At 38.6% G+C, this 19,943-nt stretch overlaps 4 protein-coding genes across 4 annotated transcripts in view; 2 read left to right on the forward strand and 2 right to left on the reverse strand.

The window, feature by feature from the left end:
• LOC140940178 (serine/threonine-protein phosphatase PP1-gamma catalytic subunit B-like) overlaps positions 1-19,943 on the reverse strand; it is a 53,596-nt gene that overhangs the window by 9,918 nt on the left and 23,735 nt on the right. Inside the window, exons 2-4 of the mRNA XM_073389087.1 lie at positions 6,520-6,641; positions 5,999-6,204; positions 1-75 (exon numbers count right to left, since the gene is read on the reverse strand). The exon at positions 1-75 is cut by the window's left edge and continues 33 nt beyond it. Of these exons, the coding sequence (XP_073245188.1) occupies positions 1-75; positions 5,999-6,204; positions 6,520-6,606 (368 nt within the window). The 5' untranslated portion in view covers positions 6,607-6,641. The remainder of the gene's footprint in view (positions 76-5,998; positions 6,205-6,519; positions 6,642-19,943) is intronic.
• On the reverse strand, positions 9,044-10,013 carry LOC140941659 (autophagy-related protein 101-like). The gene has a single exon (XM_073390676.1). The coding sequence runs from the start codon at positions 9,976-9,978 to the stop codon at positions 9,322-9,324; it is 657 nt and encodes a 218-aa protein (XP_073246777.1). The 5' UTR covers positions 9,979-10,013; the 3' UTR covers positions 9,044-9,321.
• LOC140941660 (uncharacterized) lies at positions 10,036-13,554 on the forward strand. The gene is made up of 3 exons (XM_073390677.1): positions 10,036-10,169; positions 11,184-11,261; positions 13,291-13,554. Exons 1-3 carry the CDS (start codon positions 10,076-10,078, stop codon positions 13,365-13,367), a joined length of 249 nt encoding a protein of 82 aa, XP_073246778.1. The 5' UTR covers positions 10,036-10,075; the 3' UTR covers positions 13,368-13,554.
• Positions 16,626-17,537, forward strand: LOC140940752 (beta-1 adrenergic receptor-like). The gene has a single exon (XM_073389712.1). It carries the CDS (start codon positions 16,665-16,667, stop codon positions 17,535-17,537), a length of 873 nt encoding a protein of 290 aa, XP_073245813.1. The 5' UTR covers positions 16,626-16,664.

The raw sequence follows: 19,943 nt of genomic DNA on the forward strand, positions 1-19,943 counted from the left end.
AACAGAAACATGTTGTTAGGATACTTGATTTTATACGCTAACAGCAAACAAATAGTTTCTAAGGATTTCTTTCCTCTGAAAATAGAAACAGAGGTCACTTTTATGAGTAATAACTAGGGTATCTAAAAGATAGTAATGCTGCAGCACATTCTGTTGATACTGGCATTAGTTAGGCAGTGAGACTTAAAAGAATCAAAAATGACATTGAATGTCCTATTTACATGTTGGAAAGTACTAGAATAATTACTATCAGTCTATAGAAAGAACTCGTGGGAACATTGTTTAGAAATGATCAAGTGGTTATCAACTCTGGTTTTTGCCACGGTAAATTGTAGGAAATAATAGAAATTCAGATCATTTATCACGATATTTTCTCTGGATACACAATACTTTTCTTGCTGTTTGTTGCACTTTTTAAGTAACAGTTATTTAGCTATATATTTATAGAAAACAACAACACAAAACACGGGGAAAAAAAGAAAGAAGGAATAAATAACTCAGTAGGGTTCGAACCCGGTACCTTCGACTCGACGGGACTACACTTAACCACTACACCACAGAGACTGTTACGTAGTCCTTTGGAAAAGTCTTTCATTTTATTCCTTTTCCATGAAACTTCCGCCGGCAAGATGATCGCCAGCCGCATTAACCGAGCTCTTAACAGTGAAAAAACAATGTAAACGCATATTCCCTGGCAATAAATGAATGAAAGAATATAATTATGCTTTTCAAAACGACGATACACGTCCTCGTCTGCAAAGTAGGACACGAAACATATTATGTTTTGTTATCTCGATTTCCGCAGTTATTTTGAAGTGAATGGTCAAAATCACATCCATTTTCAGCTCATACAGTTTCTTAAGAATAGCATTGCATGACATTTTCTCACTTTCACATCACCTTCTAGCAAGCTGGAATTTGTATATCCCCCGTGTTGCGGAGTCGAAGAGCAAAAAAGGCTCTTGAGTCAAAAAAGGCTCTAGAATTGAAATCCAATCCCCAAGTTAACCATCGTACTCATCTGAAAGACTCCTGCGTGTCTTAAAATTTGGTAAGACCTCTAACTGTGCTGTAGAAAATTTGCCACAAAGAAAACTCTAAGTCTGAGCAGCGAACGATGCACTCTCTCACCCACTGAACTTCCCCGTGTTTTTATTTGAGTTGTTCGTGGCGCAATGCACTCTGCTTAAATGCAATGCATTGTGGTAAAAAGTGTGGTTAAATGCAATGCATTGTGGTAAAAAGTGATGAATTCGAGAATTCGTCGCCCCTTACATATTTCCTTTAAATCCTGATTATGTTGCTGCTCGCTCCCTTCGGTCGCTCCGCAGCAATTACTCATAAAAGTGACTTTAATCTTGTAATCATGCATAAATTTATATAGAATTGTGCAAAAGCTTACTTAAAAAAGAAAGAGCTGTAGCTAGTGTAAATCTGGGACTTCCCTAGCTGGGAAAGCAGTCCAGTTTCATGTGGAGTAGTAGTCATGAGTGCAGCGGTGAGCCAAAGTAGTGATGGAGTTTGGCCTCAGTAGCCTTTTAGAAATATTACATGGTCCTTAAATTCCTTCCTAAAAAATTATACACTTCGATTTTCAACACAAATTATTAGGACAGAAGTACACACCATGCTGTTGGTGCTGTTTTTTAGTAGCCAACAGGATAACATTGAAGAATTTCTGGCCTGTGACAAGGGTATTATTGAGCCACTGTTCAAACTTCGCCAGACAGAATGGCTTTATGGTTCTTGCCACAAAACAAAACATTATTGGTTGCTTATTTCCTGTGTAGCAACTAAACACTTAGTCATCTTGGCAACTGTCTGTTGATCAAAGATTCATGGCCGGGAACGGTATGGCCTGATAAATAATTATACAACCAGGCATAAAGAGAGTAATCACTAGACTGTTAACACAAGGGGTATTATATGACATTGTGCTCCAGTCCAATGACTCTTATTATCATAAAATAGAGTGTAAGGCGTATTTAAAGGACTCCTGAGTGAGTTAACCCATTTGCCCCTGGAAATTTTGCCAAAAAAAATGCGTTTTGAAGCTATTCGAGTGGTTTTCTGGTCACACTACTGCTACAAAGAGCTAAAACTTACACCATAAAGCCATGTTTTACAGGTTGTACAATTCGCTCCTTCTGATCCAGATGCAAAATATTAGCTTGTGAAGTTCAGGCACGTGCAGAAAGGAATTTAGATTTGGGGGTTTAAAAGTGACGCTGACAGCAGTCTTGACTTTTACTTTTTGCTTCTCCCCTCTTGTTTGGTTTTTCTTGCCTCATTCTTTTTTCTTTTGCTGGGCATTTAGTAGGCTTCATATTAGTGGGAAAAGTTTTTAGGAAAACTCCTAGGATATCAGGATTAGATGAAGGAAAAGGTAGGTGGGTAGTAGAACAAGATTTTCATGGAAGTTTTCAGGTCAATGTTACATGGTTTCTTGGCTTTTTTCTCCAGTGACCTTGACTGAATTGTGCTCATTCTAGTATGGTTTGAAAGATTTCTTCACTCTGCACAGGTTAGGGGAAAAAGTTGTCTCAAGCCCTAGGCTAGGATTTCAAATCACACGGATAACAATTTTTCGGTTCCATGTCCAGTGATTATGGGAAACTATCGGTAACAATTTTTTGGTTCCGTGAAAATTCATGGGAACCCACTTTTATTTCTTTTAATGTACAGAAACAGTTTTCTGGAAACATGTTGTTACATTAAACATACTTTAAAATAAAGAACATCGGTGTGTACTATTATTTACACAAAACTTCAATGTTTATTATTAAAATGCCAGAAGAAAACCAATTTAAGTGTTTATTAAACGTGTGTGCACGGAAGTGTCAAAAACTCAAGACTCCTCTTCGATCCAACTAAAGGAGTAAGTATACTCACTTGAAATGTTTGCTACAGATCTTGTCTTGTCTTTAAGACATTTGGGCCTCATCATCTGTTTCGTAGTGAAATTGTCACTAAAAGACTACTATCTAATTATTGTTTTTAAACTTTTGGAGTCTTATCTTTTTTTTCTTGGCACTGGAAGCCATAACAATCGCTGCTGTTAACTGTAAAACATCTTTCATGCGTGAGTCATCAGTAACATGGGAACGATTCAAGATGGCCGGTAGATGATAGAAAAACAGTAATGTTGTTTTTTTCAAATTTCATTTATACACAAGCTGAGTCATAAACAGTCCAGAATATCCCTAAATTTAAGGACAGGGCCAACCGGTCATGCAACACTTTTCAACAAATGAGAAGGCGCGCTTGTGTTTATCAACAAACAAATCAAAACATCGCCCCAGTGATCAAAAATTTTCAAAACAGCAGACGGAGTCGGACAGAATCAGTCAACATTTCGAGGCTCTCAGGCATATTTTAAAGACTTTTCATGAGGCATACACAATTTTTTTAAGTGGGCAGCGTATCGGAAGCCATATTGGAAGTGTCTCGTGAAATATTAAGCACATTTTGTGGCTTATTTCTTCTTTCAAACAACGCGATGTATAGGCAAGATTTTGTTTGGTTTTCAAGGTAGGTGAACAAGTACCTATTATTTTTTCGATTCACAGATTTTTTACGAAGTTCTAGATATTTTTCCTCAATTGTCGTATCGATTAATTTTTATCATGTTGAGGCAACCTAGAATTTTGGTAGACAATATTTGAATTCCGAGGTCCAAAACACGTACGTTTTCCACTCCCAGGTTTCTCACAGAGCCGTGTTATTACTTTTTTTCGCATTAGTACGAGCCTTTGCCTTTTTTCTTTTCAAGGCCAAAACAACTTTATTAGTCTCATGGATATTCACGTCCAACACCTCGCCTCACTTTGCTGAATTTGCGGGGATGAAATTGAAGATCATAAGCACAAGGTAGATACTAACCGCTTTGTTTCACCAAATCTGGAAAGATTTAATGTTGTTGGATTCTCCAAATGTTCATCCACCGTTAAAAAACAATCAAAGAAAGAGGGCAAATTTCAAGTGTAAATGATGTATTTCGCTACTCATTGAACATTCACTGATTATCTGGGATAAAATTAAAACATTGAAGGTACTACAGCAAGCAAAGTAAGCACCAGATGCGTGAAGTCAACACGAAACAACACAAAAAAACAAAAAAGAAAAATTAATAAATTTGAACTACTTTTTATTCTTGTTATGATGACTGGTTCTTTGATTCTTGTCCTGTAGAAGTTAATAGGTAGTACCAATCCTGTTTGGTACAATGTCAAGAAATTTTCACTCTCTCTGTAAGGCTATTTTTACCCGGGACCAGTTTGCTTCTATCAAAAATCTTGCAAGCCATGCCAGTGAAGCCACGACCTCTGCGATCGGTCCGGAATTAGTTCGAACACTCCAATGATTCCTTGCAACGAATAATGCTCTTATTCTCTTACATAAAATGTTTTCTTTGAAATATTAAATGTGAAACGTAGACGAGTACTGTAAGCTCATCTTTAATTCTGTCCGACTCTGTCCGTTGTTTTGAAAATTTTTGATCACTGGGGCGATGTTTTGATTTGTTTGTTGATAAACACAAGCGCCCCTTCTCATTGGTTGAAAAGTGTTGCGTGACCAGTTGGCCCTGTCCTTAAATTTAGGGATATTCCGGACTGATAAAGGATTGCTGTACGTGTGGAAAAAAACACTATATTTGTGTATTTTGATCCCTCAGTCTGAATATATCAGGACATGTTACTGGGAAACTATTTTTTAGTTCCATTATTTTAGGATCACAGTAACGACACGGTACCGGAAACGATCATTACCGTGAAATCCTCGGGCTTGTTGTCCATGACCATTAAAACTGATGACAAGCACTGTAGAAGGGATGTGGATCCACATGGGCAGCTCAGGGGTGAATGGGTTAATGAATACAAAACAATTTTCCATAATTAATTTATTGTGTGGCTATACAATTAAAGCTACAACTCTTTCTTTTAGAGATCAAGATTTGTGAGAATGCACCATTCAACATTGGTGGGAATTCAACAACTTTCTTATGAACAACACTGCAGAACTTAGCCCAGGATGACAATGCATAACAGGAAACTATCACATAATTCACTCAAAATACTTCCTTTTGGTAGATAAGTTCTAAGTTAGAGCCTAATGAACTGGACTTTTAAAAGAACACAAGAGGGTAGCCTCTCCGATTTGTTTATCATAAACCTTGAACAGTGCTGAAACCAGCTTTCAGTCTCATGCAGGGAAGTTGTTAGATGTAACCAATCAAGTTCCCTGTTACATTGAAAATTCTCTCTGGACATGGGAGTAAAGCAGTGGCGGATCCAGGGGAAGGGTCCGGGGGTCTGGACCCCCCCTTTCCCTCCATCAGACCTGACACTTGTTTGAGACTGAAATTCTTACTATGGCAGGATCATATATCACTTTTTAACTGGCTGATTTTTGTTAATGAAACAGGCGCTGCACTTTGCCACTAAACTTAATGCCAGGGATATTCAAAAATGTTATTGTTTTTGGGTACCCTCCTATGATCTGCTCGCCTCTGCTCCAAAGCAATATTTCCCGCACCAACAGAGACTGGCGTTCACAAATAGAGAAACACATGGTTGTCTCTGCTTTCTCAGCTGGTCACAAAAAAATTCAACAGTCCTTCCTGAACCAACGTTTGGACCCCACCCACCCCAATAAAAAATTCCTGGATCTGCCCCTGTAACCAACGATCCATATCAGATCAGATCAGGTCAGATCTTTTTGCTGCAACGAATAACAAACCATTGAGGAGCCAATGGTGACAGCATTAACTCCAAATGGCTCTAATTACACTGCAGAAATTTCGGAACTTGAATTGCAAGCAGAAGCCCTTCGATCTTCCTAGATGAGCCATCTTATCGAGGAAGATTGAAGGGCCACTGCCCTCAGGGTACGTACTTTAGGCATTAAAAAATGCTCACAAAAATGAAATGTTTGTTTTGGCAATTATAATTATCGGTTTGCAGTAAATAAATAAATAAAATGAATTTTCCATACAAACCTGTCTACGTAGTCTCCCATGAACAAAAAAGAACAATCTGGTGGATAACCTAGCTTGTCAAAATGTCTCAAAAGATCATCGTACTGTCCATGAATATCTCCAAAAATATTAACTGGCGCATTTAACTCCAATAACATGCCTTCCTGCATGAATACCTCCCTTGACACTTGACATAGTAAACGTATCGTCCCTTCTGGAAGCTGAACCTGGAAGTCAAATCGCACAGTTTTTTTTTTAAGCAAACCTTCATGCAAAGTTTAATTTGCAATGGCGGTCGTGCTAAAGAACTGCATGTACTTTTCTAATGTTGATAATAGATAATAAGCTTAGAAAAAATAATTTTAAGGTATTTCAAAAAAGATGATATGCCATTGTCTTCGACAAAATTCTATGAAAACACTTCTGCAATAACAAAAGAAACTGGCTTTATTGTCCTGATAATCAAAGTCCCTCTGCGGTAAAACTATTTCACAGAGCCATGTTTAGAGAAAGAGAGATGACGCTCATATGAACTCGCCTACCTGCGTCGCCGGGTTGTTTTTGTAGTCCAGGAGCTGACTTATGGCGCTGTCAACGTCAAGTCCAAACTTTCTACAAAGCTCCGTCATATTAGAAGGCTACATTTCAATTCCAAGCTGTCGACGCTGACTTATGAACCATGGTTCAGCTGTTTGTTAATTTCTGACCGGGCTGACCGGGTTCTCGCCCGAGGCAAATAACTTGATGACGTCACAATCAATCAAGAAGTTTAGCGGGGTTGAATATTAAGAAAATTAATGGCAACGAGGCTGGAGTTGACCTTATTCCTGATTTCTTATGTAAATCATGTTGTTCTTATGCTAACCAGTATTTTTCAGAATAATTTCCATAAGAAAACAAAGAAGGTTTGTATCAAAACAAAACAGTAAAAAACTACAGTAGCCTTTTGACTTTAATTGTATCAAAAGAAGGTCAACCTCGATCAGCCCCCCCCGGGGGGGGGGGGGGGGGCACTTGGGTATTTTTTGGGTGGGTATGTGCCGCCCGGGACTCCAAATTGGCACCCCGTTCTAAAAAAAATTTCCCCTAAAATTGATACCCCATTCTAGAATTCGCCCTAAAACTGATACCCCGTTCTAGAAATGGGCCAATTTTTTATACTCCGTTCTAGGGTGCAAAGAGTACAACTACTAGTTTGCATTGTTAACGCATTGAACCGTATTTTTAAAAGCAATCTGTCCTTGAATAATTTCAAATGGCTGCTTACAAAACTAGAGCTTTCGTGCGTTCGAAATATAATACCCCGTTCTAGAAAACGCCTCTGAAATGGGTACCGCGTTCTAAATCAGGAGCTTCAAAATCACGACCCCGTTGGGTGGCACATATCCGTATAGGTAATGTATGGGAGTACCCCCCCCGGGGATCAGCCTTGCATTTGACTCAAAGGCTGAGGTCAGCTAAGCCCACAACTGTTAGCCTGTGTACAGTCCCCCTGCCCCCGTTCTCAGGAAAAATCGGAGAAGGGGCTTTTCCTGAGGGGAGGGGCATTCTGTACACAGGTTAACACATTACTGTAAAATGGTCTATTCATAATTTGCAAGACATCAAAGTCATATTATGTTTTTTTCCTTAGAATCCTTAAATTTGAGGAACTCACTGGCTTATAGCCTGATCAAGGATCAGATCCAGATAGTGGGGAGAGGGGGAAAACAGAGGGGGAACTGAGAAAAACGACAAAGTTCCCTACTATACTACTGCTATCTAGTACATCTGAACCTCGGGGAAAGGGGTGGGGATGCTCGTTGTCTTGCTTAGGGGTGTAAATTTCGGATTTTGGTCTCACTTAGGGTGCTCTGGTCAAAACGCTATTATATTCAGCCGTAAAGGTCTCTTTTAGGATTGTGCGCAAACAGGATGAATAGAGGCTCCAGTGTGGAGAAATATTCAAAAATTGTATATTTTCAATTCGTTTTATTTACTCAATCCATGTAATCAAAGTTTAAAATGGTCTCTTCTCAGGGTAAAAAAAAAGGTTGGGCTATGCACAGATTGGTCTTCTTTAGGGGCTTAGTTCAAAATTTGCGACGAGCATCCCCGCCCCATTCATGTGAGGGTTCCCCCAGGGATCTGACACCTAGCTAACTAACTGAACACCTGGAACAGACTAACTTTTGAGGAGGTGCAACCACCATATATGGGCTATATTGGTAGTCTTGGTGTGAAGGGTATGTTTTCAAGCAGTTTCGTCTGGGATAGGGAATAGAAATCAGGGTTCTTTGGTCTAGACAGGTCTAGAATAGGGTATCTTTTTCCAGGAAATTGGCCCCAGTTGTTCAATATGTGGATATGTTTTGGATGCAAAAATTGCACTGGCTACTTCTTTCTGGGGAAACGAATGATTTTATTTTTCTTTCTGCAAGGATAGTACTCTTGACATTTACAATTTAAGTCTTGCAAGTTTGTCCTTAGTTCACTTTTATTACATTTTCCCTTTGATTTTGGGTATGGTTATTGTATTATAATGAGTTTCAAACAAAACAAACCCTTTACACACATTATCCATTATGAACAATAGGGCCATTCATACGAGGGAAAATAAGACGCGTCTTAAATAAGATGCGAACTGTACCATTTATACGAGCATGTCTTATCTAATAAGACGCGTCTTAGCTAAGCTGCGTCTTATTTTAGGCGAAATGTGCCGTTTATACAGAAAGTTCGCGTCTTATGTAAGACGCATCTTATTTTTCTTCGTATAAATGGCCCTAATATCTTTCATGACAAAAACTGAACCACCATAAATACATACACACATTCTACATCTAAAACTTCCAGGAATGAAGATAGAAACTTTGGAATAAATTCAATATTATTGCAGCTTTCTTTCTTGATACCATTTCTTTATGACTTCTCTATTAATTTAAAAACCTTCCTGTAGGGCAATTTCCCCCTTCAAATCACATTCCTAATCAAGGAGTCATTGCTTCATGCAAAGAAGATCACTTTTTAAATGTCAGGATTCAGTAATACAGAAAAGCATCCTTCCACAGTTCTCCCTACTGACTCCAAGAAAAAATTCGATTTTTTTGTGAGTGCCCTTTGAAGCACACAGATGAATTAACCTTTAGGTATCAACTTAGGAGAGAAGTCCAATTTTTCTCTCCTTTTTTTTTTAATCACCCTAAAACAATCTGGCATCCTTTAATGAAAGTTCCTCTTCGCCGATAAATGCCTCTAGGCAACAAGACAAGGCCGGATGAGATGAAAAATTACAACCAGAGAAGCTATAAATGACAAACGTTCGCCAGATGGATAATGTGCCTCTACTGTGATGAAAAATTATACTAGTAGGAAAAAGTGTCAAGTAGAAGTCTCCTCATGGTTGTTCCAACAGACTGTGAAGGTTGGTCGGAAGCCTGATAACTAAATTTATGAAGGTAAGGCTGAACTTCCTTGAAACTAACATCAAACACATTAGCTACATCTGATTGATTAGGCATTTTAGGGACATACTCTGGTCTGTTCATTACTCCAGCGATACAGATTATTTTCTCAGCGAGAGCTTCGCCGACCTTTTCCCGACAGATTTGTCGTTCGTGTTCATTAGCTAAAGTGACGACATTCAGTTTTACAGTCCAAATTTCCCACGGAATATTTTCCATTCCAAACGGCCAACGCGCTTTCTTCTTCTGATAAAATTCTATAGATATCTGTCCACTCCTCAAGCCCTCAGGACACTTTAAAGATTCCCTAAATTCAGCAACTTGTCTTCTTAACGAACGGTGTAATTCGTCAGAATCCACGCGAACGTAAGTTGAGTTTATAAAATCGCAATCCACATCAACCATACCAATAGTTCCGATGGTATAAGAACCCTCTCTTTTGTAACTAAACTTCCCAGACGTTCGGTGAAGCAAAATGGAGTGAAATATACTCAAGATTGCCTCTTCGATTTGCCGTCCTTCCACGGACAATTCAAACACTTGCGCTCGAGCGTTCATCTTTTTTTGAAATAGTTCCCAGGCGTTCGCCTTACTAAGCAGATGTATTGAACGGAAAGCCCTGGGCACTAGTAGACTGCTTTGCCTAAAATCCAATATGGCAGGCGTCCTCAGGAAATCGGTGGACTGGCTAAAATTTGCTTGGGCAAGAGAACCCGTTGTCTTTATGTCATGCGTATTTGGATTTTCAGGTAATTATTTTGTTTTTTACCTCTTTATGTTCACCGAATAGAGAACAATGTTTAAGTTTATGCAACTGATCTCTACTATATTGAAAGTAAGAATCTGCGCCATATTGTTGAAGTGCGAATGGTATTTGAGATTAGGATTAGTTAAAAGCTACAGTGTTTTCTACTGATAGCGTCAACATCCTTTTTTTCCACCGAAAGCAACAAAACACCTTCTAAAAAACGCCACATCTTGATGCCGTGTTGTCACATTTTCTTCAGTGGCCTCTGAATGCTGTACTTCACAAAAAACTGAGCCTGCAATTGTTTTGTAGAAAATACCATCAAAGATGGCGCCCAAACTTATGATTTCATTGCAGACAAAAGCTGCTTGTTATTCCTAATTAAGAACACAGGGGAGATGTATAGAATCATATAAAAATTTTTGAAAATATTTTGTGGTTGAGTAAAACCTCACTCGTCCGAAGAGTGACTTTTGAAGTTAACTTAATCGTCTGTACGAGATTGTAGTCGTCTGGGACGACTGGATGACTGGGAATATGGATCCCTGTGTATAGCAATCAGAGCTTCTGCAATTTTCATTTTCTTAAGAGATTGCTATTTTAAAATTCATTGTTGCCTAGCTTTGACAGAAAATTACTTGTGAGTTTGTATCTTTTTGTTCTTTGTATTGCACCATTTTCACTGCAATACATGTCACTTATGGTAATATTTGCCTGTTCTTCATGCAATTAGCTTTGTTCTTAATGCATGTGGGGTATGAGAGACTTAGACAGGAAAACTACTGAGTTAGCTTGATGATTCACTGTTTCCAGAAGTTGCCCTTTAAAGTATACTGATGTGTACATGTACTTTAATTTGGGGCTTAGTTTCCTGTGGACCCTGAGGGTATAACACCGACTTGGAGGGGTCTAGTTGCATTTACCAGGTTTGAAACCATGATACGAATCCAATTTAACTGTCAGAATCTTAAGGCTGTACAGTTGTCAGCAATCTTTTCCACTCTCATCCTCATAGGTCCTCTCTTTGTATTGGTTAGTCCCTGGACAAAGGATACTATTAAAACTATGAAGTCCATACCCCATGTCTATCCATGTAAGTAAACATTTTTCCCTTTTATGGTACTCATAAAATAATGCTCTAGAACTAAATTTGTATAGGTAATCATACAACTATGAGTTCAATTTGGGATTTATTTTCACAAGTGTGTTTTTCAAAAAGTTTCAAAATTGCATAACTCCAAAAGCTGAATGCAGTTTGAACTTTTTTGAAACATTCATGAGTGCACATATAAATCAAAATTAGTGGAGTCTGTTTATAACAGCCACCCTGGAGACCCTAGAAACCACCTGCTTAGAGCAAGGAGTCCATCTTTAGTCATGTTGAGGTTACCTGTGAGTTCTAGTGCATGATTGGCTTTTAATTGTTTCTATTGTTCATTAGCCAATCACAGTACTCCATTCTCTGAGATATGTCCATTTTGTTTCCTTTTTTTGCATTATATTTCCTTGTTTTTTTACTAAAAAACTGCATTGCTCTCAACAAATCACATTCAACAAATTTTTTCATTTGTATTAGTAGCTTGGATATAGAACAAGACATTAAGTTCAATGGAATCCAGACACCAGATCCCTGAGTTTTCTTTTTTCATGATCATTAAATAGTAGACATTTTGACAATACAATTCAGAGTGTTACCAGAGGAATGTTATATCATATTGAACCTTGGTTTTAACTTTGACAACACCTTGACATCATCATCAGAGATTATTTCCCACTGGTTGTTTGATGCACTTTTGATGTAAAACTATTGACATTAATTTTTTCACATAATTAGTGCTCATGAACATAGTTTCTCACATAGACCATAACATAACCCTTGAGCAGCTGGACATTTTTAATGTATATATATCTATATATGTTGTAGTTAATTTTTTATCTCACAGGTAATTTTTGTTTTTCTTTTGAAGGGGGACATTGGGGGGGTACCCAATACCGCAATACCGTAAGAAAAAAATGGCAAATACCGAAAGACCGCGTCAAAAATCGTCTAAATACCGATACGGCATATTTTAATCACATTCATAATCGGTTCCGCATACTTTTGGGTGGTTCCATCTAGCGCGTTTAATTATCTCAGGCATTTATGCACCAGATGTCCATGTTTTTTTTAATAATTATTTTGGTAGTTGGCAAATTTTTGGCAAATTTTCACTGAAAAGAACCTTTTGGTAGGTCGACCCAACAGCTAACTAACTCCAATAAAAATAACTCTTGAAAGTGCGAAAAAAAAACAAAACAAAAAACAAACCAACCAAAACCCTTTCCACGCACGTCTAGTGCGAGTTTGGATGAGTCTATAGTCTAGTATGTCAGTATCTCAGGGGTCAACTATCTCGACTGTCTCCCCAGTGGGGAGGAGCGTTGCGTGACGACACTAAAAACGGCTGAGTAGCAGACTGGCACACGTACACAGATCGAAAAGCCTGGTAAGGTAACTTGAGGTGACTCATTGTCATTGGATGCAACAACAATCTCATTGTATATTATCGACCATTAACTGTCACAAAATGACCCACAATGGTTTAATCATTTACCGTTATGTCTCAAGACTGCTAAATATTAACTTTTATTGACCTTTATTTCCTACTGTGTTTTGTTTTGCGTATTGTATCGAAAAGAAAGCGCAAATAAACGGTACCGTAATACCGTGAACAATCTTATTTCACCGAATACCGTCAGCCAAAATGATGAAAAACCGCATACCGCAGAGCTAGATGATACCGCAATACCGCACGTTAAAATTAAAATTACCGAAATACCGCATGAAAAAAAGCCCAATACCGTAAACCCCCATGTCCCCCTCCTTTTGTTTCAACTTCATTAGCATACGTTACCATACCCAAAAACAGAAGAAAAAGAAAAATTAGGGGAGACAGAAAGTTAACTACAACATATATATTTGGTGTTAGCTGGGGTCATTTTAGGGCAACTACTACATTTAGATGTGTTCGAGAAACCTATGACAGATTTGGTCAAAATTCTTTAAGTTTCAAAATCTTACCTATGAGTTATCAGATAACTGCAGTATGTAATGTTTAATCCTTTCTCCTTTTATTTTACAGATCCACAATTGGAGAATCAAGATCTAACTAACATTGATGGTCAAGGAAACAAAATCTATCCAGAATTTCCTATCTAAGAAACCAATGGTCCTTTTGTACAGACTGCTTGTAATAACTATTTGAAAATCCCTCTGTTGCATGTCATGTTTGGTTGTTTTGAGTGGAAATTCGTTCTTTGTTCATACCTAAGTTCTTGTCAAATTGACTGTAATAATAAGGTTCCTGATGATTTCAAGTAATAAAGGCAACATTTTAGAAAATAAATGAGCTCGCCGCCATGAGTCTCGGCTCTGTAGATCATAAGTTAGGGCACCTGACCTTATCTAGGTGGTTTCCTGTGAGAAACGTAGACATTTTTAAATCCACACTTGTGACACACTGGTAATGGACATTGGTCATCTATCCCAGGGATAAAGGTCTTGACATTAATTTGCGAGTTATTTGGCAGCTGACCAACCAAGTGAACTTAAGCAGTGTTTAGAAACCCTTTCTTCTATTCCTAGGTTTCTTTTCTGCTTTGATACGGATCCAACAAGCCCTCCCAGCTTGCAAAGAATTCCCCCTCCCCCCTCGAGAAGAAGGTTTTATGGTCCTTTAGAAGCACCACTCAGCTTTTCTATCATTTTCTTTTTGACACTTTCTCCTGAATGGCATGCCACTCTCGGAAAATTATCCCTGGTTTCTTTTTACTAAGTGCAGAGAGATAACGCGCAAATCTTGTAGCAATGAACACCGACGTACCGCGATCGGCAAAGGCTGCAGGAACAACAGACCCCGTCACAGATAAGATATGATGATGATGATGATGATAACAATAATAATAGCAATTAACTTTATGTCCGTGTCAATAAATAAAGCGGTCACTCACTAAATAAGGATACCTGTTTAAGAACTAATTAAAAAAGTAGGTAACATATAACTGAGAAGATACAATAGTTTATTTAAAACTCCTACATTGCAACCAAGTGCTAAATTGCATAAAATCAGACTATTAATTCTTTACAAATTATATCGAAACTCTAACAAATACCAAGAATTTTTCATAACGTAAAATGCAGAAAAATGACAATTTTATTAACCGGTACATCTAATGTTTGTCTAAAAACTAATCAGCCGTTTATAAGTGATAGAGGCTTATTAGCTTGGCAGGCAGCACATGGTGACATGGATAACAGTGTCCAAACAGATTGGTGCGGATGTGTGGCTGGTCAAAGACCCTCTTGATTCTTGCATTGCATTGAGCGTGGTATTGTGAGGCGGAGCTAGTAAGCTGGCTAACTATGTTGTTCTGAGGAACCTTATTAAATATTTTGGTACACTGTTTACTGCGGACTACCTAAAGACTGTAATTATGGAGAATGCTTTCTTTTGTACAAGCTACAGTTCCTATAAGATGTTCAGATAGGAGAGTGGAAAGAACAGGGCGAATAACAGTATAATAATATCCGTAGTTGGTAATATCTGACTACGGGTCTGTTCAGCAAAACCAAAAAGTCCAACCGCTAGTTAGGCTTCTTTCATTTCTAGATCGTTTTATATTAGTAACCCCTGTTATCTTGACACTATCAGGGACCGATAGTTCTTTACCCCTATGTACTGCTCGACTGAAAACAGATTTCTTTTTAAAATCGTTTGTAATCATCTTGCACTTGCCGGCGTTTAGCTCAGCATGTTCTACTGCTCTCGTGACCAGTTCTCAACGGTATTGATGGCGTTCTGGGCATAATTGACAGATCACTCCTCTCACCACACGCGGGTCGATCTCAGCAATTATGCTGTTGTTAACGTACTTCCAAGTATGCAGCCCGTTAACTCCAAGGTCATTGATCATCAATGAAAATAGCCAAGGGCCCTATTTGGTGCCATGAGGTACACCTACAGGGACAGGGTACCGTTGGTAGAGACGATCCGCGGATAATGCACGAAGAAGTCGGTTACCCCGCAAGCAACTTCGCGATTGATAGCTAGGCTAAAGTCCTTGCACACGAGCAGTTTGTTCTGAGTTAATGAGATCTAAGGCCTCCCTATGATGGGCATAACTACAGAATACAGGGCCAAGTATCTTTATAGGTGTATGATCAAACAGGACGACCTTAACAGCAGTGCCGGTCCCTCTGGTAGCTTGGGACCAGTGATGGGCCATAGAAATCAAAACGTGCATGTAAACAGGACAACTTGAGGGTGCCTCCATAATAGTTGGGGTAGAATACTTCTAACACCGCACGGCTAACATGAAGAGTGACTATTAAGTCCTCAACAAGTTTAGACTACGAGCAGTCTTTTGGTCCGTCGAGCAAAACGCCCGAGACACGCAAATGACCAAGTGCATGACTGAAGGCGCGAGACGCCCTCGTTTCTCGCGTCTCGCGGCTTCGTCCCTCAACTGCTCGCAGTCTACAACAAGTTTAGAAAGGTCGATCGGACTTTTGATGGGATTCAGGCACAGATGTTTGTTCCTTAGTAACAAAGACACTCATGTATCTTCGGTGTCTTTGTTGTCATTAGTGCTTTTCAGTAGAGAGTAACAGCTAACTACTCAGAGAAAAGTAATTTTCTATAACTGTTAAATCACTTCATTTGTTATTAAGAAAATTCCATATTTTAGGGAGTTTGTTCCCATGGCTTCACTGAAGGCGCAACTACCTTATTTAAAGTACGTCTACATGACCTAGCCAATTTTGTTTAATCTGTTAATTTTCTTTTTCTAGTTCACTCATGACGTTTTGGTTTGCTTATTTTTGATTTCTAAAAAAAAAAATTAAACCACCATCGATGTTGACCACGGCGAGTTATGTGCGCGGATAGGGCTGTTAAAAGGCATAACATTTCTTCAAAAAATCGAGCGGAGAAAACTCGAGCTTCTAGAACAAAAAGTCAAAAGTTTGCAGCCACAGAAATCTGTGAATCCTAACTCTCGATAGGTACAATTTCCTTTCATTGTCAACAACAACAACAACAACAACCCCTGTTCTTCGCGCCTCCCTCCTCTACCATACCACGCTGAGGCAACCACCTCGGAATGATTTTAATCCAAGATGACTGCCTGTAAAAGGGCCGGGCTGCATGTAAACACTCATGTTTTCCATGCATGGATTAAAATTGGTTTGGACCTGCCAAAGTTAACTGTTATTTTACTGGTAACACTTTGTATGTAAATTAACCTTAAAAAGACCCAATCTCGTCAATTAAAATTTGCATACATTGTTCTTAGATTCTTATTGTTATGGAAATAGATTTTGTAGCTTATCATCCGGTCTGGCGGCCATCTGCCATAGCTTTTCATTTACTACAGGAAAAGGTAAACCGTGTTTTCACCAAGGTTTTTACCCGACGCGAATCATCTTAGGAAAGTCAAAGTTGATTGGAAAGTGACCATGGTAGTTGCGTCTCTAATTATTACCGGCATCGTTAACGCCTTCTCATCTTTTTTTGCCATAACGCTGAATATTTTAACAATACTCGCGCTGAGGAAAACTCCATCGTTACCAAAGCCCATGAAAGTGTTGCTACTGAGTCTAGCTGTTTCTGATCTCGGTGTTGGCTTACTGGTGCAACCATTGTTTATTGCACTCATCAGCATGGACATGCAACAAGAGTCCAGCAACTCTGTGCTCAGAATATTTCATATCACTGGCACATTTTTTTCGTATGCTTCCTTCTTCGGCATCACAGCTCTAAGTTTGGACAGATTTTTGGCAATTCATCTTCATCTCAGATACCAGGAACTGGTAACTCACAAGCGTGTCGCTGCTTTGGTGATTGCCATTTGGGTGACGAGTACAATCCTCGCCTTACTTGTGTTCTTTTTTCAGAATATTACGTTTATAGTTCTAGCTGTAATCGTCGTTTTCTGTTTTCTGTCTACAACATTTTACTACATTAATATATTTTTAGCTGTTCAACGCCACAAAAATCAAATGCGATCCACCAAAGCAGATGCACACCAAGCAACCGCGGACAGTGAGAACGGAAAAGATGATTTTACAAGGTTAAGAAAATCTGCTGTTGGTACATTCTACGTCTATCTTGTGTTTTTGGTGTGTTACACACCAGACTTTTGCATTATCGTTGCCGATGTAATAAACTCTGGTCAAAGAAGTACTTTTGTAAAGCATTTGGCTTTCTTCACCTTATCGCTAGTATTTGTAAATTCGTCTTTCAATCCTTTGATTTACTGTTGGAAGATGAGAAACATTAGACACGCCATTACTGTGATAATTCGTAACATACGCCAGTGTAACAAATAATCTCGCAGCCTTACCAGGATGAGAAGTCTTTCTCGTATACGTCTTTGAATATTTTAGAGTATGTTTGAGCCGAAAGTGTCTCAGTTGAGATGGAACTCCAAATTTCCAAAAAATATACTGTATGGGATCATATATGAAAGGAAATTAAAACTGAGCGCTATAAGAATTTCATGGCGATTCACCTGCACTGAGGAAACAGTTTTCATATATATTTTTATGTATTTACTTATGGCACTTTTCAGATCGAGAGAAGAAAAGACGCAATTACTATTGTTGTAGATAAGGTTTATCTACAGCTGGCTCTGTTTTTTTTTCTCGCAATTAGGGACGGACCATTAGAAAACTTATGGGGAGGGGGGGCGGGCGAAGTACAAAAAAAAAATTCGCGCAAGGGAAAATTAAATGAAAAAAAATTCTTGCACGCCAATTAACCCTAAAAAATATTCATGCTATGGCGTAAAAAAATTCATACAAGGAATTTGATAACGAAAAAAAATTCCTGCGGCTCGAAAATTCCCCTCCCCCCCCTAACTTTTCTAATGGTCCGTCCCTTAAAAATATTGACTAACAAAGAGCTTTGGGCAAAATAATAAGGCATCTTCTTTAATTAATGAAGTGAAGCGTACGAATCGCATGCCGGAGAACGGAACTGGTAGGTTATCTCTGAAACTGATTATGGATGGTAGTTAGTATACTCAACAAAACCTGCCAGATCCTGCCAGATAATTACATTGCAAAACTTATAAAGTTTTAATGGATGTGGCTGAGAAAAACCGACCGGATATATCTCAGACCGAAGTTGAAAATAATGATAATAAGTATAATTTACAAGTTTTACGTTTTGTTTTTAAACTGAAAACAACAATAATTCACTGCTCCAATCAGGTCACCACTCAAAAAACAGACGAGGCCATTTATCGACTCTGGACAGCTGAGACCATTCTTTTCCAAGCTAAATTAGTCTTAAGACGACTAAGTGCGTCGCTCAGGCGCACTTAAACGAACAGACGACTTTAATTGTCAAAGTCAAAATATCCTTGATCTACCTCTCCTAGGGTATTGCTTGTTTCATAGTCCACTACCCTGCTATTTAGCATACTGAACACATATAACTTATAATAATTAATTTCGTTTTAAATAGAATGTTTGGGATTTGGCTTTGAAAACTCTTATCTGGTCACGTATCTTTTAGTTTCTGTTATCTAAATGCCTGTCCAATGAAATGTTACATCTCATTACTTCTTATTAAACTCTGTATTTCCAACAGAAAGTGAAATAAACTTGACTTGACTTGACTTGGCTACCAGAGCTATTTTCCTTTTACAACTATGCCTAATGACAGGCTGATCTTACGGTTAAACAGCAGAAAAGTGCAATTTCTGCCTACGTTGGTTGAGAATGCAAACAGGTCTTGGGCATCTATAAAAACGGAGAAGCAATAGAGACACTATTCAGTTTCTTCTATCGCTTCGTGCGACAATTTCAGGTACTTTTCGCCCGCGCGCCTTGTGAGAAGGAATTTTTGGAGTTAAAAAGTGACTGTTTTGTAGTCTTGTCCTAAACAAGAACGCTCTTAAAAAAGCTTCGAGTCTCGCTTGCTTGGAGATTAGATGATAAATGAGGAGACTATTGATTCTACACGAAACAAGATTTCCTTGCTAAAAGTTTCTCCCTTCCTACTTTATCGACGATCGAGTAGTTTTTAGGATATTTACCTTTTATATCGTATTCGACGGTGATTGAGTACGTGTGTATAAATCCAAACGTGGTCAATCGAACCCAATCGAACTGCAATCGTTCGATTGACTTCGATTGGGTTCGGTAATCGAACATGTTCGAACTCACCCAAAACTTTTGCCAACCGAACAGAATCAAACCTTCGGAAATGGAAGCTTCAAAAATTGTACACGAAGTTTCATCTCGTTTCAAACAAGGCGTTGCTGCGGTCAACGAATAAGTTATGCCTTAGCTTGAATATTTCAAGTACAAGTATACAGGGTAGATGTCGGACAGAGAAGAGACAGCGGAAAACGTGAAACCCAGCATAAAACTACCAATTCTGGAAGATATGTCATAATTAAAGGCTACCACGGATGCTCTGTCGGCGTCGGTGTCGATGAAAAGTCTTTTGTTGATATAGGGATCCAGCTCCTGCAGTGGCGGCGACCGCCATTTAATACTTTGCAACATGAACCGATGCCTGTGCGTTGGCCATTGACCTTCAGATTTGAAGTGTAAATCTTGTGCCCGCTACCGTCGTTGAGCACTTCCAGTGTTTATTGTGAATTTAACGATTACTGAAACAAGCAGGATTTTATTCAATTGAAATGTCTTTACGTTGTCATTCCTGGCTAAGACGGAAATCTTTCCGATTTAATTGAAATTAAATTATCGCTGATTTTTATA

This window comes from Porites lutea, chromosome 6, assembly GCF_958299795.1.
Source record: "Porites lutea chromosome 6, jaPorLute2.1, whole genome shotgun sequence".
NCBI classification, from domain to species: domain Eukaryota; kingdom Metazoa; phylum Cnidaria; class Anthozoa; order Scleractinia; family Poritidae; genus Porites; species Porites lutea.